We start from the raw sequence: 26884 nt of genomic DNA, 5'->3' as shown, positions 1-26884 counted from the left end.
GAGGCAAGAGAGAGATTTTTGGGCAGGCTACAGCAGGCGACGGTGGAGAGCGTTTGGACGTTGGGGTTTGTTATGGAGAAGGCTGGGAAGAGAGGGGACGCGAGACCTTTGTATGAGAGAGCGTATAGGGAAGGGTGTACGCTCTTAGGGCAGCAGCATGTTGATGTCAGAGACTACAAGGCAGATCGCGACAGAATAGACAAGGAGGAGGATGACGAAGTAGTTCAACATCTACTTCTTTGAATTATGCATTAAGACACTTTATCCATGCCTCTACAGTAATCCTGATTTGCACTAAACAGGATTATCACTATATTTGCTTTACTACGCCTTCTCTTTCCCTTTCCCATATGCATCTACAACAGGCGCTTCAGGCACATCTACCCCCTCTATCTTCCACTTCATGCCTGGATATGAATCACTAAGGACGCTGATACTCACCTTTTTGCCTTGCGCTTCAGGAGGCAATGAGACCTTAGTCGAAGCTTGTAACCTGGACTGTGCACCACCAGGCGCACTTGAGCCGCGTCCACCACGTCCACGGCCACCGTTCTTATTTGGATCAGGCCAGTTGACGCGCTTCAGGGCGATGATCTCATCCGTACTAGAGTACGATACAATGGCGAAGAAACCCTCCGTCTGCGGCTTTGGGTAGCGTGGAGCAAAAATGCGTATGCCGCCTTGTTGCATTTTGGCCGGGTTCTGGCGTGAGATTCTAAAGTCCAAGGCAAGTGCGTTGACATTGCCTAGATCAAGCTTCAGTACTGGCAGACGTGATACCGGCTCGATGAAACGCTTGATGCCAGTGTGTGCGACGCCAGCAAACTTGGCTGCACGTTCGAGCACGGCGGGCGATGCAGTGGTAGTCTCGATGAGATCCTTTGGACTGGCCTTAGGATGCTCGAGACGTTTCTTCTCGCTGTCAACTTCCACGCCTGGGAAGATTGCTAATGGCCCATCAGTTGGCCAGCGCGCTGACTTGATAGCCTGAAGGATTGCGATCATTGTCTCACACGAGGAGAGGTAGCCCAGTTCAGTGAGTACATCAATCGAGGCCTGTACAATACGGATACTCTGATCCAACACACTGTTCAGATCGCCGACATAATCAGAAATTGGTAAGTCGATGCGCGAGAAGTGGGCTTGTAGAAGCAAAAAAGATTTGACATGCGGATCCCACAAGGGTAGACCAAAGTCATCTGCTGGGATGGGAAGGGCCTTTGAAAGCTCGGCGTTGATAAGATCTTCGTTGTGGCGAACAGGTAGCTCATCGTATTCGGTGGCGTGAGAGATCCATGCCAGAGCATCCGCGAAGGTTGCGTTGCGCTTGACATTCTTTACAAGGTAGCGGATCGTTTTGTGGCTGAGGTAGTAGTAGCTCATAATCTTGCCGAGTGGTGTTGGATCAACTTCGCCCGTTGGCTCAACGATAGCGCAAGAGGACTCGTCCAGTTCGCTGAGGGAAGTCTCCACTAGCTCAACCATGTAGTCATTTGCCAGCGACTGTGCAGCAATCGTGTTGTGCTCTTCTGCAGAGATCTCTAGGCCGTAGAAGGACGGGTTCTTATGCAGACGACGGAAGAAGAACGTCCAAGTCAAGTAATCTAGCGCGTCTTGTTTCGTAGCAATGGTACCAGCAGATATTTCGGCGCCCAAATGGTTGTCCAGCACCTTGTGCAGTGATGATTCGACGGGAAATCCAGTATGCAAGAAATGCTTGTAGAACTCTTTCTTTGCGTCTTGCGTAAAGATACGCGCGATGCCTGAATCATCGAATTGAGGACGTCCAGCACGACCCAACATCTGCAGCACATCTGTGAGATCCATATCTTTGTACCCTTCCGTTTTTGCGTCAAAGAATTGTGTACCCTTGACGACGACAAGATGAGCTGGCAGGTTCACGCCCCATGCAAGCGTACTGGTAGCGACTAGGATTTGAATCTTGTTGTTCGCGAAGAGCTCTTCTGAGAGCGATCGATCAGTCTCGACAAGACCGGCGTGATGCAAGCCTATACCAAAGCTTAGTGCCTCGCGCAGCGAGTCATCCTTTACCCGGTCGAGATTGAGTGCTAAATCGTCTTCCGACATACGTAGGAAGCGCCTTGGGTTGTCTTCCATGCCGCAAAAGTTGATCAGATCACGAGCCGTTAGACGTGTCTGTCGGCGCGAGGCTACGAAAACGATGACTGGCTTTTCCGGTGAATGGGCTTTGATGGCAAGGAAGGTAGGCCGGTTCATCGACTGCATGAGAGGACAAAAGCCACGCTGCTCCGGGAAGCCATCGATAAAGATTTCCAGCGGTACTGGACGCACAGAGTGGCGGAAGTTAAACAAGCCCTCTTTGACACCAAGCCAGTTTCCGAGATCAGAAGCATTGGCGCAAGCAGTTGACATGCCAAGTAGTCGGATGGAACCGTCCTTCTTCTGTGATGCGATATAGTTCATACGAGAGACAATGATCTCCAGAATTGGGCCACGGTCACCGCCCAGTAGGTGGATTTCGTCGATGATGACCAGGCTGACTTGACGAACGTATCCACGAGTCTGCCAGCTACGACTGATACCGTCCCATTTCTCAGGCGTCGTAATGATAATATCGGCATCCCGAATTGTGCGTGTGTCCGGAGTGTTGTCACCAGTCAACTCAACAAGCTTGAGACCCATTGGCCCAGCTAGACGCTTGCCCCAATCCTGAACTCGCTCGCGAACAAGTGCTTTCATAGGGGCGATGTATACGACCTTCGAGCCGGGTTTCTCACGAAACGCCCACCACATTGCGAGCTCCGCAGCAACGGTCTTGCCACTACCTGTCGGTGATCCAAGCAAGACATTGGCAGGTGTGTGGTATAGGCAATGGAAGATCTGCGATTGCATAGGGTTGAAGTACTGGAAGCGCTGCGCGTAGACTTCCTCCAACAGTGGGTTCTTCAAAGCAGCGATCGGCAAAGGCTGAAGGTTCAACAGGTCGGTATAGACACTCTCTGTGTCCGGCCGAATGAGATGTTGGAAGGATATGGGGTGGACAGTCTCGGCGCCTAACCATCGATCAGATAAGGCGCGAACGTATACTTGCGTAGGCAAAGGATCAGAAAGTGGGATCGTGAAGTTCAGTTCGTGATCATCGTAGAGCTTTCGGCGCGACAGGATGAAAAACTCGTGATGGTAAATCTCAGATGTTTCCGAGTTCTCGACCCAGATCCAGAATGATTCGGAAGTACCATGGTGACGATCGTTCCAGACAAAGTCGGGCGTGAGGAACAACTGGATGCGGAGCACATCTCTGTTGAGCGGAGCGATCTCAGATTCAATGCTCAAGGTCGGGAAGTTGTTCATGAGCTTTGAGATGACGCCACCCATCTTCTTGTTATGTACCAGGTCTCCGATCTCGGTTGCATCCATTTCGCGCAGGGTTTGTATCGACGGATATTTGTGATCGAGCGCGCGCAACACCGGCTGCGGCAAATCATATTGATGCAGTGGGTGCTGGAAAGACCAGCATCGATGTTCGATAGATTGGCAAAGACTTAGCAGTACCTGACACTGGTAACCCCAGCGCCTATTAAGCGCAATCATGAATAGCGCACGCGCGATACGTGCTGCATTCTGGGTCACATAGTTCGTGTCTGAAACCAGGGTGAAATCTTCCAGTCGTGCTCGCGAGATGTGAGCTTGGAGAAGATAGTTTGTCTTTCCATGCGAAGTAGCATACCCATCCTTAACTTGTGTGATGACATGCCCTTCTTCTTTGAGTGCCGAAAGCTCCTTCTCCTCGGATTCGCGTGATTGTACCTGGTCGAACTCGCCACTCATGCTGACCATAGCCAGAGCATCCGCGTCTGTGCTACGAGGTCGCATCATTGCGTTGAAGATTTCTATACTTGATTGCTGGACGTAGTACTGGCTCGCAATACGCCCGACATCTTTCGCTCGCAGATCTTCTGTGGTCTCGTTGAAGATGATCATTTGACTTCTCTGCAAGATTCGTGCGGCATCGATGATAAGCTTGCGACGTCTCCCGACAAGCTGTGGGTCGTCGCGTATCTCATTCCATTCAATGCCATACATCAGCGGGCTTTTTTGCATCCGTACGAAGAGATAAGAGTATCCAAGCCATGTCACAGCTTCAGAGACGGTTGTCACTGTACCAAGCGAGATCTCCGCATTGAGGTTGTCTATGAGCTTCGCGGAAAACCTGGATTCGATAGGCTGTTGCTCAGTCACGGCGCGCATGTAGTGATCGAGCCGGTCATGCGTCGTGCAAATGAAGCCGATACCAGTGTCCTGGAACTGGGGTCGACCGGCACGACCGAAAATCTGCAAAACGTCCAAGATGCCCAAGTCAGTGAATTTACCTTCTTGTGCGTTGTAAACTTGGGTGCCCTTGATGAGGACGGCTGCCGCGGGTAAATTGACACCCCAAGCCAATGTCGCTGTACAGCAGAGCACCCTTAGAACGCCCTCAGCGAAAAGGCACTCGATCAGGTTTCTGTCAGAACGAGGCATACCAGCATGGTGAGTGCCCATGCCCTTTCCAAGTAGCTCGCGTAATTCTCGGCCCTTTGACTGCTTCATGTCGCGTACGGCATTTTCATAGCGAGGATGGTCTTGCGGGTCAAAAAGATCGGTACACTGTTCCTCCATGGCCATGTCGTATAGCCGCCGGGCTGTTTTGACCGTGTCTTTTCTTGAATGCACGAAGACCATGATCTGGTGACCTCGCTTAAGCATTTCGACGACCTTGTCAAACGCCACTCTTTCCACGTTTTCACGTGACTTGGCAGAGCCTGGCTTGCCCTTGGCGCCGATGAAGTGCTGCTCCAAGGGTACAGGACGGAATGAAGCGTCAAAGTAGAAGAGACCGGCCATCTTGTTGACTCGGAGAAAGTCGGCTACGTCGACGTAGTTGGGTAAGGTCGCCGAGAGACCGACGATGCGGATGAGTGATTGTGTACTCTCCACTTGTCGCTGAGTACGCGCTACCAAGCTTTCCAAAACAGCGCCGCGCTCGTCGTGAAGCATGTGAACCTCATCGATAATGAGCAGACGTACTTTCTGTACCAGCTCGGTGTCTCCAGTACTTTTTCTCGTTACCACGTCCCACTTTTCTGGCGTAGTAACTATGATCTGGGTGTCCAAAATTTCGGCTTTGGTAAGATGCATATCACCAGTCAGTTCGCGAGCCTTGATACCCAACCACGCTAGGCGCTTTCCAAGCTTATCTGTGACCTCAGCAGCGAGCGCCTTCATTGGCGCGACATAGATGATCTTGAAGTCTTCCATCATGACTGTAAAGTCGGTCGCCTCAGGCTCGTCGATCGGGTTCGGCACAACATTCTTGGCTACGGTGTTAAGGATGGTGAGCATGGCGGCATCTGTTTTACCAGCACCAGTAGGTGCGCAGATCAGCATGTTCTCACTGGTTTTGTAAGCGACTGGGTACACCAGACTCTGCATGCGATTGAGGGATTTGTAACCTTTGAAGGTGCGCTGACATAGGCCGTCCAATTCCTGGATCTCGAGAAGCCTTCGGCCGACGCCGACAGTACCTACCGGGACTGCGGGGATTTCATATTCTTCATACAGGTTGTTGTCGCGATGCTCAGTATCTGGAGGTAGCGCGTACTTCTTGCCATAAGCCGAGAGCTTGTTGCCGGCTTCGTGAGTCCGATAAACGTGGGGATACTGGGGCCCTGTTCGATCCATAGAAGGTGCCAACGCGGCGGTCTTGTGCTCCCAATCCGCCCGGCGCAACGCTTCTTCGCGTTCGGCTCGCGTCTGTAAACGGCCCATGGCACCATTGCTTTGAGTGGGAGTAGGGTTATGCAAGGATCGCATGATGTCCTTGCGATGGGATATGAGCTCGGCCACAAGGTCCAACTCCCCGTAGCCAACAATGTCTGCGAGCAGCATCTGTAGCTCTTCGTCTATTCATAGTCAGTATGCTGTAGATGTCGAGTATTCCCATGAAGCCTCACCATTGCTGTCACTTGACAGGATCGCGGTGATCTGCTCTTTCAACGCTCCAGAATCCAGACCAGAACCACTTTGGGCTACTGAAGAGCATTTCTCTGCGAGCCATTGCTGGCTATAAGCCTCGCCACCAACTTGGCCATCGGGGAATTGGTCGAGGTGATCACTGCTGAACTCTTCTTCATACTCGTCGCTGATAATGTCCCAGATGTCTTCGCCGCTGACGGTCCCAGAAAATTCATCATCATCGAAATCGAGGTCGCCTCCGTAGGCTGGCGCCTTCTCAGTATCAGCAGGGAGATTGAGTTCGGCGATGGCCTTGCGCATGGCATCGAGCTGCTCGAGCCATTGCGCCTGGGCGTCCTCGACAGCGGGCGACATTATTACGGCTTGTCTGAACGTTGGCGGTCGATGTGATTCGGGTGCGCTCGTTGGAGCGCTTTTCACGATGGAAAGCGTGTTTGCCTCTGCGTCAGGCTTGGCAGAATCGATGATGGGTGAGTGTCCTGGATTCGGCTGGACCTGCCCCGCCCCCGCGCATTAGCGGCATGACATAATCAGGAGCGCGCTCGCTGGCGGTACCGACGCATGATGCGCTACCACGGGCCTGTCGCAGGCACCTCTTTCGAGACCGGATAGTCGCAAGGCCCATACCTACTGCCTTCACTTTGGTCTCTCACTCTACACTCACATCTACCTACACCCTTTACATCAAATCGCCAACATGAAGGTCGTCTATATCGGCGTAAGTACTCTCTCACCGCCTTCATGACGCCGCCACGGGCCGCTGACACGCATCGCATGCAGGTTTGGAAGAATGAGACGAAACCCACGGTGGAGCTGACGTGCGAGCGCGAGCTCAGCTCTTACGGGCGATTCACACGAGGAAGCATCAGCGAGTTCGTACGTGACGACAATGTTCCAGGCCAAGCAGATCGCCTGGGACGATAATAGGGTGGAAAAGACAGTCGAGCTGATAGGGTACCTAGATGTCGTTCTTCGCGGGACAGGTTGCCGAACGGACAAAGCCTGGGCAAAGACAAGATGTGGAGGAGAAAGGTATGCCATCTGATATGTGCAACCTCTGCTCGCCTAACAGCACGCGCAGACTACATCTTCCACGCATACGGACGCTCCGAAGGCGTTTGCGGCATCATCATCACCGATTTCGAATACCCTAAGCTCGTCGCACATCAGCTACTCTCCAAAGTCCTCGACGAATTCGTATCCAAATACCCCAAGTCCGCATACTCGTCCGCCACAAAGGACAGCCCGAACATGTCGTTCCCTGAGCTGAAGGATTACATTCAAAAGTACCAGGACCCACAGCAGGCGGACAGCATCATGAAGATTCAGAAGGAGCTAGACGAGACCAAGATTGTCCTGCACAAGACCATCGAGAGTGTTCTAGAGCGAGGCGAGAAGATTGACAACCTGGTGCAGAAGAGTGACGGATTGAGTGCACAGAGTAAGATGTTCTATACACAGGTATGTTGGAGCTATATGCGGAACAATCCTGCCATTTACTAATTCATATACCAGGCCAAGAAGCAAAACTCGTGCTGCATCGTCATGTAAATTAACGGGTTCGCTTTGCTGGCTGATTCATCTCTCTTCGGGCGTTTATACCTGGTTTCCGTACTTGATACATACAATCCCGCATACTCTTTACAAGTCATGTGGAGAACAAATTTTGCACATCCCAATATCACTCTCTGCTGTTGAAACTCAGCCTTGATCCTAGACACCTAGTCAAGCCGGCAATCTGGACTTCCAAAGGCTTCCTCCGATGTTGCGTGACTGGGTTTATGTTCTTAGCCAGCAATCTCAACATCCAGGTCGGTCTCTTCGTGTTCTAAATCCATAGGATCTGAAAGTTCGGACTCGTCGTCAGAATCCGAGTCAGACTCAGACGCGAGAGAGTCTTGGTCGAAAAAGTCTTCAACGTCTTCTCCTTCAAGTGGTTGGGCATCAGCGCTCGACTGGCCCTGCTCTGTTTCCAAATCTTCCTCTCTGATATCACCAATCAGTCGCGCATGGGTCTCCAGGCTGGTGCCTACAAGTGTTTCGACCCTGTCCCAGTTGTTGAAGTCGTTGTCGCATGCATCATCGAAGGATGAGTCATTCCAGACAACGAAGATGTCGGTTGTGTTAAGCAAGGAATCGATCCAGGGCTGCTTCCAGTCATCCTCCATCTTGCCGAGCCATTCTTCGATACCCTTGATGAGGTTGTCCTTTGACACGTCATCGGTGACTTCGCGATAGACAACAGTCGGTTGGGAAGGATCTTGTTGGGAAGGGTCTTTATCGCAAAGCAGTGTGCGACACTGTCGTACATTGTACTCCCAGCTGCTCATGAACGAGGTTTCGGCCCATCCTTCATCGTCAGGACAACGATACTGGGAATTTGCATCATAGGCTATGCACTTTCGGGCAAAGAAGGCACTTGAGCGATGACGGGTATCCTCTGGTGTGTCTGGGGAATACGAAAGGCGCTTATTCTTGCTCTTAGATGCTGGAGTTCGTAGAGCACTGTCATCGGCGTTTGATAAGCGTGCAGGAAATTGAACACCCTTCGCGTATACATCCACTGCTGTTCTAGCGCTGTAGGGATGCACGACCTCAACGTCCGCAGCAGCGTGCGCAGCCTCCCAGGCAGCTTCCAAACGCGCGATGTCCTCCAAGCTATCAACATCGTTGATCAAGTCGGTCTTTCGCTTATAGTACGCTCGCTTGCTACTGTGGAAGCCCTCCACTGTCGAGCCGGGACGCAAGAGGCGCCATGGGCCACCAGAGTCCAGCCACTTGTCCCAGAGCTCGCCAAGCAGTTTGAGATGAATCTGCAATACGCACATTGAACACCATGCGATATCCTCATGCTCCTCGCCTTCTTCCTCTTCCCCATTCTCCTGTTGCCGTTGAGCATCTGGACGTGGATCTCCGGGGTGTAGCGGGTGTCCACATCGCTCCGCCAGTGCGTATCCCGCGAATCTTGGATCTGGCGACTTCTTCTCCGCTTCTGAAGTCCCATCGAGTTTTTCGCATTGTCTGGCGCGCCACTCTACGAAATCCATGTACTCAAATGCGGTGGGCAGGAGGATGTCGTCATCGTCTTCGATGGCGATATCAAAGGCGGACTGGCGCCAGCGTTTGTATAGTTCGATCTCGTACGGCAATAAGAGCGCGGAGGCTTTGGGTTCGACCTTTTGTAGCGATGTCGCCATGAGCCTGTGGAGTCGCGCGACTGAGGTAGATGTGCGCTTGATAGCCGAAAAGTGAGGAAGTTGAAAAACGAATCCTGGTATTCGAGCTTGCGAGCAGTGCAGTTGCGACGATGTCTTTTCCGGCGCTTGGTAGTGTTGTTGTTATATTTCAAAAGCTTGGGGACAGGTGTGCTAAGGTCAGGTGCAAGGTCCATGGGTTCTTGATCCGCTTCTACTGTGGGACTTTTCTTCGATTGAAGTCACATTCACTTCGACTTGCGTCACTGCTCTTACAACTACGTCTATTCCAATACATAACTTCACTACCCGCAGGGATGAAGATTCTGCGAGAACTATTAAAGGACTGTACAATCGAAAGATGGATATAACGTTCTCATGGAATTCTCTTCACGTCGACTAAATAACCACGAGACACCGCTATGAATGACAAAGTAAAGCAATACCACTGCATCTCGTACGACCTGTATGCCTGCAAGTAGGCGATGCACTTAACATGCAAATAGGGCATGATGAGACTACAGGGCGAAGAAAGATGTGCGATAAAGATTGCACGCGAAGCAACGGTCAAAGAGTTCCAGGGCTGAGCGGTGCACAAAAGTCAACTGTGTTTGAGCCGCTACACGAGCACAGTCCTCTTCATTTGATTGAAATCCTCCAAAAACTCTTTTGTATCAGGATGATCGACACCACAACGCTTCTCAGTGCCGACATGAGCGTGCGCGTACAACGGCAGAGCCTCCTTGTATCGCTTTTGTTTCTTGAAGACGTCTGCAAGTGTATGAACGGCAACAAGCGTCTCGACAGCATCTGCCCCTAGGAGCTTCTCGCTCTCTGTGACCAGACGACGGGAGACTGTTTCTGCTTCTTCAAGTTGACCCTGTTGAAGGAGCGTCTCAGCGAGGCTGTTCATGCTCTGCAACGCTTCTTGTCGTGCCTTTTCATCGAGGTCGGTATAGATTCCAACAACGCCACACCATTGCGCCACAGCTTCATCAAGCTTGCCTTGCTTGACGAGCGCTTCGCACAAAAAGTTTACACTCGTGATCGTTTCGTAGTGTTCGGGGCCCAGCTTGTCCGATCGAAAACGCACAACTTGACGATGTATGTTCTCAGCCTCAGCTGCTTTGCCTTGCATGCTGAGTAGAACACCCAAGGCGCGCAGACCATGACAGGTATCGTTAGTTCCTTTGCCGTATTCTTCTTCTTGTATGCCGTGAACTCTTCGATGAAGCGCCGTTGCCTGTTCGTAACGCCCGTTGTTGATGTACACGAGCGCAAGCCTGGCCATGAGTGACTGAGTTTCTGTGCTGGTGGGTCCGTAAACCCGCTCGTATCCCTCAATGGTGCGCATATGGAAGGCCTCTCCTTCCTCATACTTCTTCTGCATGTTCAATCGAGACCCCAAATTGTTCGCACTGTCTAGGGTATCTAGATGGTCGGGACCCAGGGAAGCTAGTCTTCCGCTATACGCTTTTCGAAACATCTCCTCTGCTTCGTTGTATCGCTTGAAAATGCTGAGCACAAGGCCCAGCTGATGGAAACCGCGAAGGACGTCTTCTCCATGCGGTCCTTGGACTTCTTCGAGTGCCGCTAGTGCCTTGCGACCCAAATCTTCCGCTGCCGTGTAGTCTCCCATAATGTAAGCAAATCGTGACACCATCTGGATGAGCGGTCCCCACATCAGAAGCTCTGTCTTGTTGTCTGGGCGATATCTGGCGGCTTGCTGAGCATGCGGGAAAAGATACTGGCAGATCTTCCAATTTTCATGTTCAGGATTTGGGAAGCGGTCTCTGATGATGGCGATATATCTCTGTGTCCAGGCTCGCAGCTGTCTGTTGAGGTCCAGCCACCTTCTGGTAGTGTATTGCACTAGCCGATGCATGTTAAAATGGCATCCATCCAAGTTCGTTTTGATGAGTGCAAAATTCGTAAGGACTTTCCAGTCCTCGTCAAAGGAAGAGGCATTGAATGTTATAGTGCCCGTTGCCTTTTTCTCAGCCGCACGCCTGCGCCGTATGAGATGCGACCGCCGTCGTCTGATTCGCTTCCACCAACTGAGGTGGGGCTGAAGTGGGGTGGCTGCGGCTATGACTTCCTCGCCGTATTGACCGGTGAGAAGCGTCTCCGGAATGCCCTGTCGATCGAACAAACACATCAGCGAAAGAAGCCTTGCAGCTGAAGGGTGTGTCCGGTTAACATACTGGAATGACAGGTGCCAAGTTTTGACGATCGAATTCGTCCTCCGTGCGTTGCGACTCGTTTCGTGAGCACTTGTCTCCAATAATTGCGCCGTCTCCTCACTTGGTTCGCGGATCTTCTCGGTCGCTTTCGACACCGTAAGCCTTGGATAGTTCATGCTGATGTTTGTCGCGATTTGAGATATGGCTAATGGCATAAAGTCGACCGTCTTAACCAGTTCGGCAGCTTCGGCCTCAGTATGGATGACCTTGCTACTGAGCTTTCTCTTGAGTAGTGTGATTGCCTCATTCTCGTTCATCTCCTCTACGTCAATGTGGTAGGCACAATTCCCGGTAACCATCTGTGCTGCCTCAGCATTCCTCGACGTAACGAGAACGGATCCTCTAGCCGAAGTGACTATGAAATCGCGGATTTCCGGCATGACTGAAACGTCGTCCATACTCATACTGGATGCGGCTTTCGGTGTGGTTGCAGTAAGAACGTCAACGGAGTCAACGTTGTCCAATATCATCGTCCACGGTCCATTGGACTCATCTCGGAGCCAATCTCGGACCATGCCAAAAATGTCTGCCGCCTTTTCGTCCCAACCTGGAAGACCGACCGCCTTCGCTATTTTGCGGAAATCTTGAGCGACAGCATTTGGCGTATCGAACGTTACCCAAAATACCCAAGTATCTGGCGAGGCTTGTCGTATGCGATAATTGTACTCAATAGCTATCCGAGACTTACTGTAACAATGGTAAGTGTGTGAGCAGTGTTAGAGTCCCATTTCGCGGGCTAATCATCAGCCGCGACAATCGGAGCACGTACCCAGCGCCGCCAATGCCTACCAAAGCCAACCTTGAGCCAGGTTGACACCGTACCATGACATCGCTGATCACATCACGCTCTACGAAGTCTGCTTCTCGTTCGAATGGGCATGTACTCATTGGTTTCGGTGGCACTTTCTTATCTACGACGCAGACATTAGCCAAGTTTTTGCGATGAAGCTCGAAAGTATCACAGACATACTCTCCAGATGTTGTGTCGCACTCGAAAGCCCATAATGCATTGCCTCCATGTATCTTCGTATGACTTTGTCCAGTTCCTTCACGTCGCCGTCGTATCTCACACTCGCGACGGATTTCCATCCTCGCGTAGTCCCTCTATCACCCGGTTTGAATAAGACCTTATCGATGATCATCTCCAAATTTCTGATCTGATTGAAGCATTCTTCTATTGCTGGCTTCATTGCCCTCCTCGCGTCATCTGTCATGTCTTCGATCTTTGAGTTGGTAGTTCTCAGTGCAAGAACGAATATCGGTAGCCGTGTGCTGACATGTTTGAAAGCGTCCGGAAGACTGTTCCCTTTCTTGCGATATTCGTTGAGACGCTCAATCACCCTAACGCTGATGTCGATAACCTGGATTATGCTGGCAGCGACTCCAACAGCTGCGAGTTCCGCCATGGCGTTGCGGGTAAGACGGGAAGACTAACTGAAGACAAAGATTCTAAGCAAGGAGCATCCAACGACGAGAAATTCATCGCGGGGTCTGCGAACAGGCAGGACTCGATTTATGCAGGCGTGCGGCGCAGCAAGGCTGTGACGACTTGTGATGCATCGACATGGGTTACTGCAAAAGTCATTCGCCGAAGGCGCGTACAGCAGAAGCGCCACGAAACGTGTGCGATGCGAGGCAAGAGCCGAACTCGAAGTGAGCATGCCGAAATCTAAGACTGAATTGATATTTGCCTTCGAGAGTCAGAATGTTGCGATAGTCGTGCTACAGTGCTCATGGGGCAGGATTGATGATCCCTTGGAGAAGTGCGAAGCGTGTTGGGCTGGAAGGCGCCTGCCAGGCGCGGCCCCGGGGGCGCGCGCGTCCAGGGGTCCAGGTACAGCGCTAACCCAAAACACGATGGATGCGAGGTGGGCAACATCTCACCAGTTGACGCGTACAACCTTGCCCCATCACCAACGACGTTCGCAGCACTACCAAACTACTGCCACGGTCGAAGAAGTCAATCAGTTGAAACGACGTGAGAGAGAACATCTTAAAGGATCTGTATCGGAATAGCAAGCTGAGTACTACCTAGGTAGAGCTACTATCCTACCGTCTATTGCTGCAACAGCAGTTGACCAACGCCGAACCTGGGTACTGACTCTATACCTCATTAAGTAAATAAGCAAATTGGATATCTCGACATTGAAACATTCAGACCGATTACAACCCCCTCGATTTACCAACACCTTCGTACCGGAAACCCAGAGCTTCGAGAGGCACAGGATCGACGACGTTACGTCCATCAAAAACGTACATTGGACGGCGCATGACCTGCGAAACGCGCTTCCATGATATCTCTTTGCGCATTGTATCCACATCACCGTTGTGTACTGAGTCGCCGCGAACGTGCCCGCTTCTCGTAGGCTGCTTGTTGCTGAACTCGTCCCACTCCGTCAATATGACCACGGCGTCGGCGTCAGTACACGCGTCGTAAGTCGAGGAGCAGACCGTGAGTCTGCCTTTGATGCTCTGCGGACTCGGGTTACTGCTCTCGATATCGTGCAGTATTTGCGATTCCTTGACTTGTGGGTCGTAGATCCTGACGTTGGCACCTTCAGCGAGCAGGTTGTTGACGACTGTGATAGCTGCTGACTCGCGAGTGTCTCCTGTGTCCTTCTTGTATGCAAAGCCAAGGATAGCAAGCGTCTTGTTCGAAAGCGAATTGTACAAGCATCGCACTATGCGGCGGGTAAATCGGTCCTTCTGGTACTCGTTTATGTCTACTACTGATCGCCAGTAAGCGGCGACCTCAAACAGGTTCAGGGACTCTGCGATGTATGCAAGGGACAAGATGTCTTTGCGGAAGCAGGAGCCACCAAAGCCGACCGACGCCTTGAGCATTCGAGACCCAATGCGCTTGTCCAATCCAACCGCATAGGACACCTCATCGATGTCGGCGCCTACTGCCTCGCACATGGCACCCAGTGCATTGACACTGCTGATCCGCTGAGCGAGCAGTGCATTTGCAGCTAGCTTGGCCAGTTCGGAGCTAAACAAGTTGATCGTGATGATGCGATCTGGGCTTACCCAAGCTGAGTAGATTTGAGAGAGAGCGCGTGCAGCCGCCAATCCATGGGGAGTCTTGAGAGAGCCGATGAGAACGCGATCAGGGTTCGAGAGATTTTGAATAGCGGTTCCTTCGGCCAAGAACTCAGGGTTTGATAGGATCTCAAACTCGACGCCAGGTCTACTCGTTGCTCTCAGAACATCTCGCAGCGTATCTGCCGCCCGGCATGGCACAGTGCTCTTCTCGACGATGATCTTGTTGTCTGTAGCAACAGCACCAATCTTTCGTACAGCAGACTCCAAATAGGAAAGTTCACTCGCATGTCCGGCACCCTGACCCAATGTCTTGGTGGGGGTATTGACGCTCAAGAGGATGAGTTCGGCTTCGGCAATGCCGCGGTCGACATCTGTGGAGAAAAAGAGGTTTGGCGTTCGCTTGTTGGGGATGCCGTCGCGGGCTGGCTTGACCACATCCATGAGGCCAGGTTCGTAGATGGGGAGTTCTTCAGATTGCCATGCAGCAATGCGCTTGCTGTCATAATCGACCACCGTCACCTGAATGTCGGGGTTGGCGTTCGCCATGACTGCCGAAGTCGGTCCTCCCACGTATCCTGCACCGATACAACATATCTTGGTTATGCGTCCGAACAATTTGGACTCATGGGTGGAGCGGTATGAGGGCGCTGGGGTGGGCGCATCTTGCCGTGTGTGACTAGACATGAGGAGTGTGTGAGGGTTTGCAAAAACGAGTGTGCAACAGGATGCCTGGTAATTGAGCAGGACAAGGACAAAGAAGCCTTCGTGGAAGTGAGCCGGATACCTATAGGTACACAAGGGTATCGAGATGTTGGATGAAGTATCCACCAGCCATAGTCACGGACCGAGCGGCCGAAGATACTCATGGTCGCCTGGACGGCTATCGGCATCTTCTATTATCGTTTACACGATCTCATTTTGGCAACTACTGGTGCCGAGGATGGACCTGAACGTATCGGACGGCTAGGAAACGCTTGGTTGGGAGGAGCGCTAGCGTGACGGAAGTACCGGGGACGCCACAAGGATCGATTGATGGGGTGCCTGCCAAGCCAGCCGGGCCTTCTTAGTAACGTCGCATGTTATCTTTGTGATGTAATCCTTAGCACGAGTACTCCACCACTCGGCGAGGCTTGACATCGATTTCGCATTTTGGCCACTATGGCTATGCGCATAGCTTTTCAGTTAGTTCTGTTGCAGGACTCCAAGCTCCGCCCCGAGTTACGCAGTTTTTCGCTCCGCCCCAGAGAACGCGCAGAGGAGCCAAGTGCCACAGGACACTAACCCATAGGGACTGTTCTTATTCTGCTAATGTCGGAACCCGGCAACGCATGATTACAGCGGATGAAGCCACTGTGCCTAAAGTATGGCTTAGTTGGACTTCATGGCGCAGTCAATGGTCAGCACAGTTTCAGCGGGCCAGCGCACACGTGCAGCCACTACACATTATTCGCCCTTGCTTGAGATGCAGTGTTAACTCCGGTCCCCGACAGCCACACCTTACCCGGATCCATCGTGTGACACGGCACACACCGTTCTCAGCGGGTCCTGGGCAGACAGGCATGCGAAGGAGCTAAGGTGTCGGCCAACCGCAGCATTATCCGGTCGTGGTTGAGGATTAGACGCGAAGAGACTTTGTTGGCCCTAGCCACCGTGACGCTATAATCTCTTTCAACTAATGCTTGTCGGATTAGATACCGGTTCAGCCACCTGAATTTGAACACCCCTTAGACTAACGAAACGCCGCATCGCGAGGTAGCACACGACTCCTTCCTCACGTCGACCGACAAAGACAACAACATCATGGAGAAATTCGAGATGGCTCAGGCTGAGCCTGTACCCAAGCAAGTGGCCGAAACCGACGAGCAATATCCTATTGAACTGGATTTCAAGGAGAATGAACCGCTACTGGACCTCGAAAGCCAACAAGATGGAAAGCATGTGCTTTCTCAGCGTCCTACAGAGCCAGCTGCCAGTAGCACGAAGACGTTCATATACCTGGCGACTTATTTCATAATGAACTTAAGTCTCACATTTTACAACAAAGCTGTTATGGGTTCGGTATGTAGCAAGAGCAGATACGAGGAGTCGATTTAGCTAACGAGATACCCAGTTTCCGTTCCCGTGGATTCTCACAGCGGTACATACCGGAAGTGCTGCTCTTGGAAGTTCAGTCTTCTTGATGTTCGGGCATTTCCAGCTAACGAGGCTGACGCCGCGCGAGCATCTGGTCCATTTCATGTTCTCGCTCTTGTTCACGCTGAACATTGCAATGTCAAATCTGTCGTTGTAAGTTTCCATTACCTTACGTACATCTTCGTACGCTAATAACTTCGCAAAGAGCCATGGTTTCTGTTCCCTTCCACCAAATCATGCGAGCGACATGCCCGCTCTTTACCATTCTGATATACCGTGTTATTTTCTCCCGAAGATATGCACTGATCACGTATCTGTCCATCGTCCCGGTGATGCTAGGCGTCGGACTGGCTACCTTTGGTGACTACTACTTCACCGCCATTGGATTTACCCTGACACTCATCGGTGTGGTCCTCGCTGCCATAAAGGTAAGTAAGACCCGAAGGATTATGCACGTTCTCGCGAAGGATGCTAACAGCTCAAAATAGACCGTTGTTACCAACCGTTTGATGACGGGGCGCCTGCGACTACCCGCTCTGGAGCTGCTCCTCCGCATGGGGCCCCTGGCCGCAGTGCAATCTCTGCTGTACTCGGTGCTCATTGGCGAATTCTCAGAATTTCTTGCTTTTGTGAATGCCGGACACTTTACAAGGGAAAGGATTCTGACAGTTTCGGGCAACGGCCTGCTCGCATTCGGCCTCAACGTCGCGTCTTTCGAGACGAACAAGCTGGCGGGCGCGTTGACCTTGACCATCTGTGCAAATCTCAAGCAATGTCTGACCATCGTATTGGGAGCCTTCTTGTGGGACGTGCCTGTCAGTCCGATGAACGGCGCGGGCATCCTGCTCGCTCTGGCAGGTGGAGCGTGGTACAGTAGTATAGAGCTTAAGTCAAAGGCGAGAGCAAGTGGATGAGCGAATGACACATGGCGTCGCGCTTTCTTAGCGTGACGCGCTACTCTAGCGAGAACAGAGTCCGTGCACATGTGATTCTTTCGTGACCCCAGACGTGCGTCCAACCGATCGCTTGGAGCCTGGATCCGAGCAAGACACTAGCATCCGTCTTTCCCGATATCCTGGTAGTATGCCTCGCTCTATCAACTTCTTTCGGAATCATGCCATTTATGCCAATCATGCAGCTCACTGTGCGAGATTGCCATGGGTGACGCCACACTCCCGAGGTCTGCCTTGTCACGGGGCTGCATGGTATCAATGCCAAAGGAGAGTTTTGCTGGGCTATGGCTGGCCTAAAATTAGCGCTCTATTACCACTGATCATATCATAATCGACTTCGGACGGCTGTGGCTCAATACACCTGCGCCATGCTTCGTCCTAGGACTCTCGTCTTCGGAACCCTGGTTTTCGCGACCCTGGTAGTTTTCTGGACTGCACTACATCTCAACTCCCTCGACACCATACGGCAAGCCGCGATACAGGATCCACTCACCGCGAATATCCAAGAATCGCGTCTTCACCTGCTCATTGTAGCTACGAGTAGTGGCCTCGATTTGTGCCGCCTTCTTCTCTCCGCGTCGGTGCTCTTGTACCCACCTCCAGTTCTTATCGACTGGGCAGGAGCGGGCGCCTTCAACGCTGCAGAAACCCACCTTGCAAAAATCGCGGGTCCTCTTCGCTACCTCGAGAGTCTGTCCCCCACACACGAAACAGACATAGTCCTACTGGTGGATGGCTTCGATGTTACGTTTCAGCTCGGTCCGGATGTCTTGCTAAAGCGTTACTTCGAAGAAACGGCTGCCGCCAATGATCGGCTGGTCACCAGGTACGGCAAAAGCCATGTGCGGAAACACAACATGTACAACAGCATCCTTTTCGGCCCTGACAAAGTATGCTGGCCAGAAGATGTTATTCGCTTAGCGTGCTGGGTCGTTCCTGACTCACCTCTTCACCCCGACGCTTTTGGCCCTTACACCGACGGATGGGGTGATATGAATCACGCAAGACCGCGCTGGCTGAACTCAGGCACCATCATCGGGCCCGCTGGTGAAATGCGCGAGATGTTTCGTGCAACTCAAGAAAAGATCAAGCAGACGTACAATCCCGAAGATGTACTGCGCAATTCCGATCAGAAGTACTTGGCAGACGTATGGGGCGACCAAGAGTATGCGCGCATACTATCGCATGGAGATAAGCCATACGGGATGCCCGAAGGGGTACAGGAAATCGACCTACCAACGCTCAAGGAAGGCGAAGTGACTGAATATCATATCGGGCTGGACTATCGATCGAGCCTATTCCAAACAGCTGCGGGGTATAGGAACTACATTGCTTGGATGACGACGAACCGATCCTCGCTTCCTTCATCATCGAAATCCGTCGAGCCGTACCGGATTGATCTACAGGAGGACGTGCTGCACTCAAGGAAGCCATTTGCTGCTATCTCAGATGATACGGCCCTGAAGGAGACTTCATGGCGAGATGTGTCTCTGGGTTTCAATACGGTTACTGGTCAGCCTTTCCCAGTGCTCCACTTCACAGGCGACAAGTCATTCCGAGACACTTGGTGGCCCCGCATGTGGTACTCTGGAGAGGCCGAGCGCCTTCAACGTGCAGCATCTCAAATACAAGACAGGAAGATTGGGTCAGGCCCTATCAATGGAGTTCGGTGGACCAAGAACATGCCATACGATAGTAAAGTAGGCGAGCCAGAGGAGAAGTCAGGGGGTTGGAGTGACCAGGGGGAGTCGCTCTCGTGGAAGTCTCTTTGCAAGTCGCATGAGCCTGCGCTGTACAGTGTAGAGGCAGAGGAAGTCTCGTTTTGGGACACTATATACCATTGATTGCAGAGCATCAACCGTTGAATTTACTACATCTTAATACCAACATTCATGTTTCACAGCCAACTGTACAATCACATTTAAAATCTCTCATCGACCTCACACCAAGAACTGAACGCACAAATCTTACTGCCTAGTTTCGCTCCTGCTCACATAGCCACGCCGCCCCTGTTGTGGCAGTCACGGCAGGTTACCGAGCAGGTGGTCCAAGCCACCAAAGAGATTAGTGACATCTCGGCACACCTCTTCCGGACGATGCCGGCAAGTAGACCCACTAGTGCACGCCTCTCCGCCACCTCCCGGAGTTGACGCCGCACGGCATCAGATCCGACTAGCTCCAGTGTAAGTTTAGATACTAAGAAGGCGAACTGCTATCGGTGACAGCTCATTACCAGCATGGAGCATGCGCCTGGCCGGGACCAAATGCACTGCCAACCGCGGCGCTGTCGCAACCATTATCTGTAACGTGTGCTTCACAGTTTCGCCTTGTCAGCACGGTTTTCTGTATGATGCGCGGGTACAAGCAACTCTCCAACGACGCGGTCGCGCGCCTACCTGGCTGGAGTCGCCGGCGTTGGACAGTCTTTGCAGCATCTTTTATACTCGTTATTATTCTATTCTCCGCCGTTAACAGCGACCGTCATCTCGTTCCTACTGCTTTCTCATCTAGCAGCAAGAACAAGGCAAAACATTCCTCCATCCTTCACGTCCTTATCCCCGCCGATCACAAAGATGTCAATCTTTGCAAGACGATGCTCAGCGCTGCAGTGGCAGGGTATCCAACTCCTACGCTGATCAACTGGGGCGCCACATTTGACGATAAATCGCTGGTAGCTGGGGGGTCGCATATAGCCAAGATTAGTGGTGTGCTGGAATACCTCCGTAAACTTGGACCGGAACGCGACGACGATTTGCTGCTTCTGGTGGATGGATACGATATCTGGTTTCAACTGCGACCCAGCGCATTGATCTCGCGCTTCCACGCTATCAACGATGCGGCGAATGCGCGGATACGGAAGACCATGGGCTCGAGAGCCGCGGCTGCAGAGGGCATAAGCCAGGACATTGTCTTCTCCGCACAGAAGCGATGTTGGCCCTGGAAACCAGAGGACCCCCCTTGCTATGCTGTACCGCAGTCTTCGCTGCCAAAAGATATCTACGGCCCACAGACAGATACCGATATTGGCTGGGACAAGAACCCATACGTCAAGTTCCGACAACGGTACCTGAATTCTGGAGATGCCATGGGTCGCGTGGGTGCGTTGAAAGCGCTTTTCGAACGCGCCATGGAGAAGGCAGACAAAGACCGAAACTTTGGCAGCGACCAGAAGATCTTCAGTGAGATTTTTGGAGACCAGGAGTTCCAACGTGAGGTCATGAGACAACGACACAGGTCTTTCTTCCAAAAGACAGGGGATTGGCTGACGGGGAGGAAGAGTATTCTCAGCCCACAATCTGAGCGACGCTTGCGCGAACACAAGGCTGGCAAGCCAGATGAGTTTGGTATCGGACTGGACTATGCCAGTCTGCTCGGTCACCCCACAGTGTTCGCAGAAGAGGACTCAGCATGGGTTACCCACAGCGATCCCAAGTCCATCGCGCAAGCCTCTGCCGAGCTCAATGTCGCGCCAGTGCACGTCCACGACCTTGCCCAAGACATTACAGAGTCGCAACCTCCATTCCGCCCCGCAGTCGTCGCTCCAGATGCCAAGTTTCCCGATGAGAAGTCTTGGAACGATGTTCCTCTCTACACCAACATGTGGACGAGCGTCGTTCCTGGCCTGATCCACCACAATGCCCATCGAGACGGGCTCAAGTCCCTTCGCGTCTCGGTCTGGGATCGCATGTGGTATTTCAATCACACTAGGAAGTTGTTCGAGTCGAATGCCATGGGACCGGTCGCACCCGTTGCTGTTGTGCACGATACCCAGGGCGTGGAGCAGGCGTGGTGGGGCCCAATCGCGGACAAGGGCGGGGCAAAGTCGGACAAGGATGAGTGGCTGCCATTCAATGATTTGTGCAAGGACTTTGAGAAGGAGGTGTTTAGAGATGTTTAGATTCTCCAGTGTCTTTCTAGTTATTTATCTATGATAATACCAATGAAAACTACGTACAAAGAAAGCATTTGGCCTACATGTGTGTAATTGAATCCTGAGAAGACACCAGTGTAGGACAATAGACCACAGCGGTAACGTCAGACTCAAGACCAGATAATCTACTGCCATTATTCTAGGGATTGTAGAGACTAAAAGAGACAACACGATCTAAGTAGACCCATACGGCATCTCAACCCAACACTATCATATCCGCAACACTCTCGACATCAATCAGACGCACTCACTATACAAAGCGTGCGACCTCAAATGAACCAATCTGTAACACCATCCCAACATTGAAACTCGTCATTATCTTTCGTCGAACTCGTACTCTCGTCAACTCCAGTATGTCGCAATTTCATCGCTTCTTGTAAAGTGGGCCATTCCACTGCGCTCGTGCTGGCACCATCGCTCGTCCATCGTACAGCACTTGTAGGTGTGCTTGGTGTCTCCTCCTAGTGAGACTGGAAGTAAGACTCAGAGTAATACTCGTCATCTTCATCGTCGCAGTCGGAGTCGTCAATGGGTTCGACATCGACCGTAGTCTCGGCTGGTGTAGGAAGTTCCTCCCAGGAATCCGCCATGGACTTCGAAGTTACCGGATCGATGATATCGTACTCGGAAAGAAGACTGACCGTATCGAGGTCATCGGTGTCTGAATTGGAGACGCTTTCTTTATGTTCAGCCTCCAGGAGTGAAAGCACTCTGGAGATTGTGGCCCTGTGATTGTCTTGCGCGGATGATTTGGAGTTTACGTGGCTGATGTCGAGGTTTGGTGAACGCTGTGGGATACTGTCCTGATCATTCCGCGCATTGGACGGTGTGAAGATATCTGACAAGAACACGCTAGATACTGCAGGCTTGTCTGATAGCGCAGTAGAAGTTTGATGAGCGTTCCACGGATATTCTGCCTCCAACGTTTTGAACGAGCTCTGAAAGGGTGGACGAGAAGAGCTTTCGGTAGCAGGAGAAGTGAGTGAGCTTATTCTCGTGTATAAATTGTCATATTCAAACGATGGGGTCCCGAGTACGGGTTGCTGGGCTGTGGAGGTGCTCTCGTGCGCGATGAGTTTGCCGTCGGCGAAGAACTTGGACTTTCGACCGGGTTGCTGAGGGATATAGCAACGTGCGTGGGGCTTTGCTGGAACAGTCACTTCTTGCGGTGACAACCTGATACGCGCATGACCCGAGCTCGTCAGCGTGTCCGACTGACGAACCTTTGCTGGAGTTGGTATTGAACGGCGTTGCCAATAGCCGTGAAAACGCGGGTTGACTTTCGTCCTTTCAGCGTCCAAGAATGGAGGTTCCCGCCCAAGGCCATGTGCGATGGATGAAGTTTCAGTTTTTCCATTCGCTGTCTCAGATTCGGTGGATTGAGAGGCACCAGAAGGGTATACAAAGGTTGGCTCGATCATGGTGGAGGACATGTTGACAAGACTGGGGGGACAAGGCGTGCTCGGGGTATTCGCGACGGTTGCGAGAGGAAGTGGTCCCTTTTGCTGGATATCTGACTCGTCAGTGGATGTGGTAGGCTTGGCCCTAGAAGTGAGTGCACGATGTGCTGCGTTTGTTGCGGCGTATTGTGCGTGGGACGAGGAGGTAGGAGGAGGGACTGGAGACTCTGAGGGTTGCCGACCTTTTTCAGGCGCCTTTGATTCTGGAAATTTAGACTTGGATGGAAACCGTCCTGATGGATCTGGACAGGCAAGAAAAGCGGAGACTGGGAAGAATGGCGAATTCTGCCGCTTAGTCGCTGCGCCATTAGAGGAAGTTTGAGATCGCAGTGCTTTGATCTGGGAGGACTGGGACTGGCTTGCAGCGGTGGCTGTTGAATCTGGAAGAAATTGTGGGGCCCAGGAAGGTCTGTCGATATCGAAACACGGAGGATTGATAGGTGCTGCCTTTCGACTACGGCTAGAAGTGTCGTCCATCCCTGGTTTGATCGGCTCATCCTCGTTAAGACGCAACGCAGCCATGGTCTTGCACAACGCGCTAATGCTTGCATTTTCGCATCGTTCAGTATCCTTGGTAGATGAGTCTTTGCTTCTATGGCGCCTTCCTCCCCGTTTGCCTCGCCGCCTCGTGCTTCCGGTGGCAGTAGGAACAAAATCGAAATCCCATTTCGGCTCGGTAGGCGACTGTTGCAGCTCTGCTAGGACGCTGAATTTATTCGCTATGTATGTTAGAAGCCGTCAAGCCGCATGCGACCCAGTGCCAACATACGCGTAGGTGTGAAATCGTGCTCATGAGGACAGGTAGTCAAGCAGTATTTAGCGGAACTGACTCTGGTGTCGCGTACTCGACAATCTGAACAGCGAACGTCCTTCAACGGGCGCGCAGGCTTGGAGAATCGCATCGAGGTTCTGTCATTGCGGATTGGTTGTGCCTGACCTAGGATCATGCTAGAGGTGTAACGAAAGGCAATGCTGGACTAGGAAATATAGGGCAAACGAGAGAAGGTGACGGAGCTGTAGGTGCAGTACTTCGATTTATCGTGCGATAGCAAAGAAGATTGAGGTGTACTGGGAAGGACAGTCATGACGATAAGGGTGCCATGTGGCTGAGAGAAGCGTTACTGCCGTGCAAAGGAGCGCCGTTCGTCCTGCCCTGAGGTCGTGCCTGCCCAGACAGCGGTCGGTAGGTGCTCTTTACAGCTCGAGCGTTCTGTTTGATTTCTGAAGCAGGAATGCACAGGTAGCCGCCTAGATGGAGTGAGAGCCAACGATATGCTGTATTATACAGAATACATCAATCTTGCGGAAGCCTGCCCTGCATTGTAGGGTCGCCGTCTGCAGACTCTCCCAGACAGTCACTGACCCATCAGCACGACATGTAGTCATTTCCGACAGCCAACAGATTGCGTCTCTTTATGCAGCAAGGCGATGACGTGCATGTAGAGAAAAGGGAACAAAGAAGTCGTGGTGTTTCCAAGGTTCAGTGTGGGCGGTGGAGGATGACAAATGGAGCTTGAGCTATGGCCATGAGGTCAGAGGTGTGCAGCTAAAATTGGTGGGGAAGCCATGTCTCCATCTCTGCCTGGACTTCTCTGCTGTCGACTAACCCCACGTAGCAAATACCCTCGCCGCACACTTCTCCCGTCCCAGGGCGCTCCAGGATAATTGGCAACAAGCAGCAGGCCGCAATTACCTGGAGCCGCTTCCGAATCCTCAGTCGCACTTTCTTCCGCACGCCCCAGCAAACATGGCCGACACCGCACGCGCAGCCACGGCGCAGAAGCAGCACCGGCGCCCAGGCTCGCGCATCGTGCCTGCCATCCCCTACCGTCTGTCCAAGTCTCAGCCATCAGCCAGGCCCATCACTCCAGACGGGTCCACCAAGGACAGCGTTGCTCACCCAGCCAAGCCGCAGCCGGAGCCGCAATCCGCGCACGAGAGGCAGGAACAAGAGCAAACAGAAAATCAGCAGGCCGAGGCGGTGCAGACTCCTCTGACGCCAGAGTCAAACACTTCGGGCGCAGAAAAGAGAGAGCCCGATGCAACCGCCGCGCCTGGCCCGTTGCAGAATGGCCACTCGGCACCGGCAGACACTCATGGTGAGCATTCACTGTCGGCTCCTTCTTTGGCGCAGCACGTACTGAACTCGCAAGATGCAGAGAACCACGTCAACGGTCATGCCGACGAGAAGCCTCCCGCGCCCGCGGAGCCCAGCGCGGAGCCCAAGCCTGCCACGAACGGAGTGCACCGCAAACTGACCATACCCGCCCACCTGCCCCCGCCCTTCTATCCTTCGAACAAGACAGACACACAGACACCGCCCACAGAAGGCAGCGACAGTGCTCACACTTCCTCGCACCGACACCAGCTCAGTGCTGGTGCTCTGGTCTTCCAGAGCGCGAATGAGTCACCGGCGCTCCCTGTGGCTCCTCAAGAGCCAGAGCTGCACCAGCACGAACAGCACGCGCTGCCTCGCCCTCCGCCTGGATTCGGCCCCCAGCAGTTTGCGCCCTTCTTCCCCGGCCACGCCCAGCATCCCTCAGAGGCAGGAGCACCCTGGCATGTGCCGCCACAAGCAGTCGCGCCGCCTGAAGTTGCCTACGCAAACGGCTCCGAGTTTCGACCCTCGCAGTTTCCCAGCGGTCCTGTCCTCTATCCGGGCCCCCCCAACGGTCACTTCTCGCCGGAACAGGCAGCTTTTGTCGCAAACGGTACCCGCACCTCGCACTCGCAGTCACCGAGCAAGGCACAATTTGGCGACACAGTACCCACGTCAGACCATGGGGACGAGCATCATGCCGTGCCCTACCGGAATGGCACTGCGCCTCCAACCGAACGCCTCGAGGAGTCGCCGTTCGAACTTGCCAGCTATTTGTCAATCCAGTTCGCCAACCCCGAGTTCGCCGACTTCATCCTCCAAGTTCGCTCGCCCGAGTCCATTCTGATGTCAGTACCAGTTCACGGTATCGTAGTCGTGCGGAGCCCTGTCATAGCCGAAGCAATTCGTCGCAGCCCGGCCCCCAGCCACCGCAGCAGAGACGCGCGCCGACTGGTCGATGTCCTTGCGCTCGACCCTTTCACCACCGGCGAATCCCTAGAGGAAGCTGTCAGGGTTCTGTATGGCGCCCCGCTCCTTTCTGCCCAGACCTTCCTGTACGGCCTCGCACCTTACATGTACGAGAACAACCAAGTGTCTCCTTCCAACGATGCCCGCATGCGCATGCGACAAGTTTTGAGCTACATTGCGGCAGCATGGACTCTCCAGATGCCTAGCATGCAGGCGCGTGGTATTGAGATCGCAAGGATGCTTCTCCGATGGGACACTGTCGAGCAGGTACTGCAGTATACACTGCAGGCCAGCTCTGGGCCACGATCAAGAGGTGAAAGTTCCGATGCAGAAGACCCCTTCATTTCAATGCTGCTCAATCACGCTCTCGAGTTCATCGCATACACCTTCCCTGTCGACTTCAAATTGTACGCGATAGCGCCAGAGTTTTCAGATGCTCCACGTCTGCCAGCACTCGCTGAACCACGCAACGCCGCGCATAACCCAAGGCTAAGCAAGATTCGGTTCGGTGACGCGCCACCGGAAGATGATCACCGCCCTAGCCACGCGACTGTCGTGCTGTCGACTATCCTGCTATCTTTGCCACTTCCACTCGTGGAACGGCTCTTCAATCATCGGGCAACAGCGAATCAACTCGGATGGAGTGGTGCTACCAAGATCCTGCGCGAAGTAGTCAATGAGCGTGAAAATCGGCGTCTAAAGGCATCGGCGGGTCAGCTGAAGCCGAGCCAAGATGGCACCATTCCAGCCGGCCTCTTGAACAACGTGTATCTTGAAGAACGCGTGGAGCAAGTCGAGCCATCACCTCTTCACCCTTCCGGCCATCGCTTGGCGACGAAACGGGTCGCCAGCGACACATGA

At 52.8% G+C, this 26884-nt stretch overlaps 8 protein-coding genes across 8 annotated transcripts; 4 read left to right on the top strand and 4 right to left on the bottom strand.

Annotated features, from left to right (window-relative positions):
- Nucleotides 1–324: 324 nt before the first annotated feature.
- Nucleotides 325–6351, bottom strand: J4E93_000166 (uncharacterized protein; the record flags this gene model as incomplete). The annotated part of the gene is made up of 2 exons (XM_049338129.1): nt 325–5924; nt 5976–6351. 2 exons carry the CDS (start codon nt 6349–6351, stop codon nt 325–327), a joined length of 5976 nt encoding a protein of 1991 aa, XP_049204014.1.
- A 343-nt stretch (nt 6352–6694) lies between these two features.
- Nucleotides 6695–7548, top strand: J4E93_000165 (uncharacterized protein; the record flags this gene model as incomplete). The annotated part of the gene is made up of 5 exons (XM_049338128.1): nt 6695–6715; nt 6778–6873; nt 6960–7029; nt 7079–7458; nt 7513–7548. 5 exons carry the CDS (start codon nt 6695–6697, stop codon nt 7546–7548), a joined length of 603 nt encoding a protein of 200 aa, XP_049204013.1.
- A 236-nt stretch (nt 7549–7784) lies between these two features.
- On the bottom strand, nt 7785–9194 carry J4E93_000164 (uncharacterized protein; the record flags this gene model as incomplete). Its single annotated transcript, XM_049338127.1, has 1 exon — nt 7785–9194. One exon carries the CDS (start codon nt 9192–9194, stop codon nt 7785–7787), a length of 1410 nt encoding a protein of 469 aa, XP_049204012.1.
- Nucleotides 9195–9810: 616 nt separating this feature from the next.
- On the bottom strand, nt 9811–12840 carry J4E93_000163 (uncharacterized protein; the record flags this gene model as incomplete). The annotated part of the gene is made up of 2 exons (XM_049338126.1): nt 9811–12068; nt 12405–12840. 2 exons carry the CDS (start codon nt 12838–12840, stop codon nt 9811–9813), a joined length of 2694 nt encoding a protein of 897 aa, XP_049204011.1.
- Nucleotides 12841–13597: 757 nt separating this feature from the next.
- Nucleotides 13598–15163, bottom strand: J4E93_000162 (uncharacterized protein; the record flags this gene model as incomplete). Its single annotated transcript, XM_049338125.1, has 1 exon — nt 13598–15163. One exon carries the CDS (start codon nt 15161–15163, stop codon nt 13598–13600), a length of 1566 nt encoding a protein of 521 aa, XP_049204010.1.
- Nucleotides 15164–17933: 2770 nt separating this feature from the next.
- On the top strand, nt 17934–19409 carry J4E93_000161 (uncharacterized protein; the record flags this gene model as incomplete). Its single annotated transcript, XM_049338124.1, has 1 exon — nt 17934–19409. The coding sequence occupies one exon, from the start codon at nt 17934–17936 to the stop codon at nt 19407–19409; it is 1476 nt and encodes a 491-aa protein (XP_049204009.1).
- A 749-nt stretch (nt 19410–20158) lies between these two features.
- Nucleotides 20159–21463, top strand: J4E93_000160 (uncharacterized protein; the record flags this gene model as incomplete). Its single annotated transcript, XM_049338123.1, has 1 exon — nt 20159–21463. The coding sequence occupies one exon, from the start codon at nt 20159–20161 to the stop codon at nt 21461–21463; it is 1305 nt and encodes a 434-aa protein (XP_049204008.1).
- A 3240-nt stretch (nt 21464–24703) lies between these two features.
- J4E93_000159 (uncharacterized protein) lies at nt 24704–26884 on the top strand (the record flags this gene model as incomplete). Its single annotated transcript, XM_049338122.1, has 1 exon — nt 24704–26884. One exon carries the CDS (start codon nt 24704–24706, stop codon nt 26882–26884), a length of 2181 nt encoding a protein of 726 aa, XP_049204007.1.

Source organism: Alternaria ventricosa, assembly GCF_023758065.1.
Source record: "Alternaria ventricosa strain BMP 2768 chromosome Unknown scaffold_1, whole genome shotgun sequence".
Classification (NCBI taxonomy): domain Eukaryota; kingdom Fungi; phylum Ascomycota; class Dothideomycetes; order Pleosporales; family Pleosporaceae; genus Alternaria; species Alternaria ventricosa.
The sequence above is the reverse complement of the archived record's forward strand: the minus strand, read 5'-3'. Positions and strand labels throughout refer to the sequence as shown.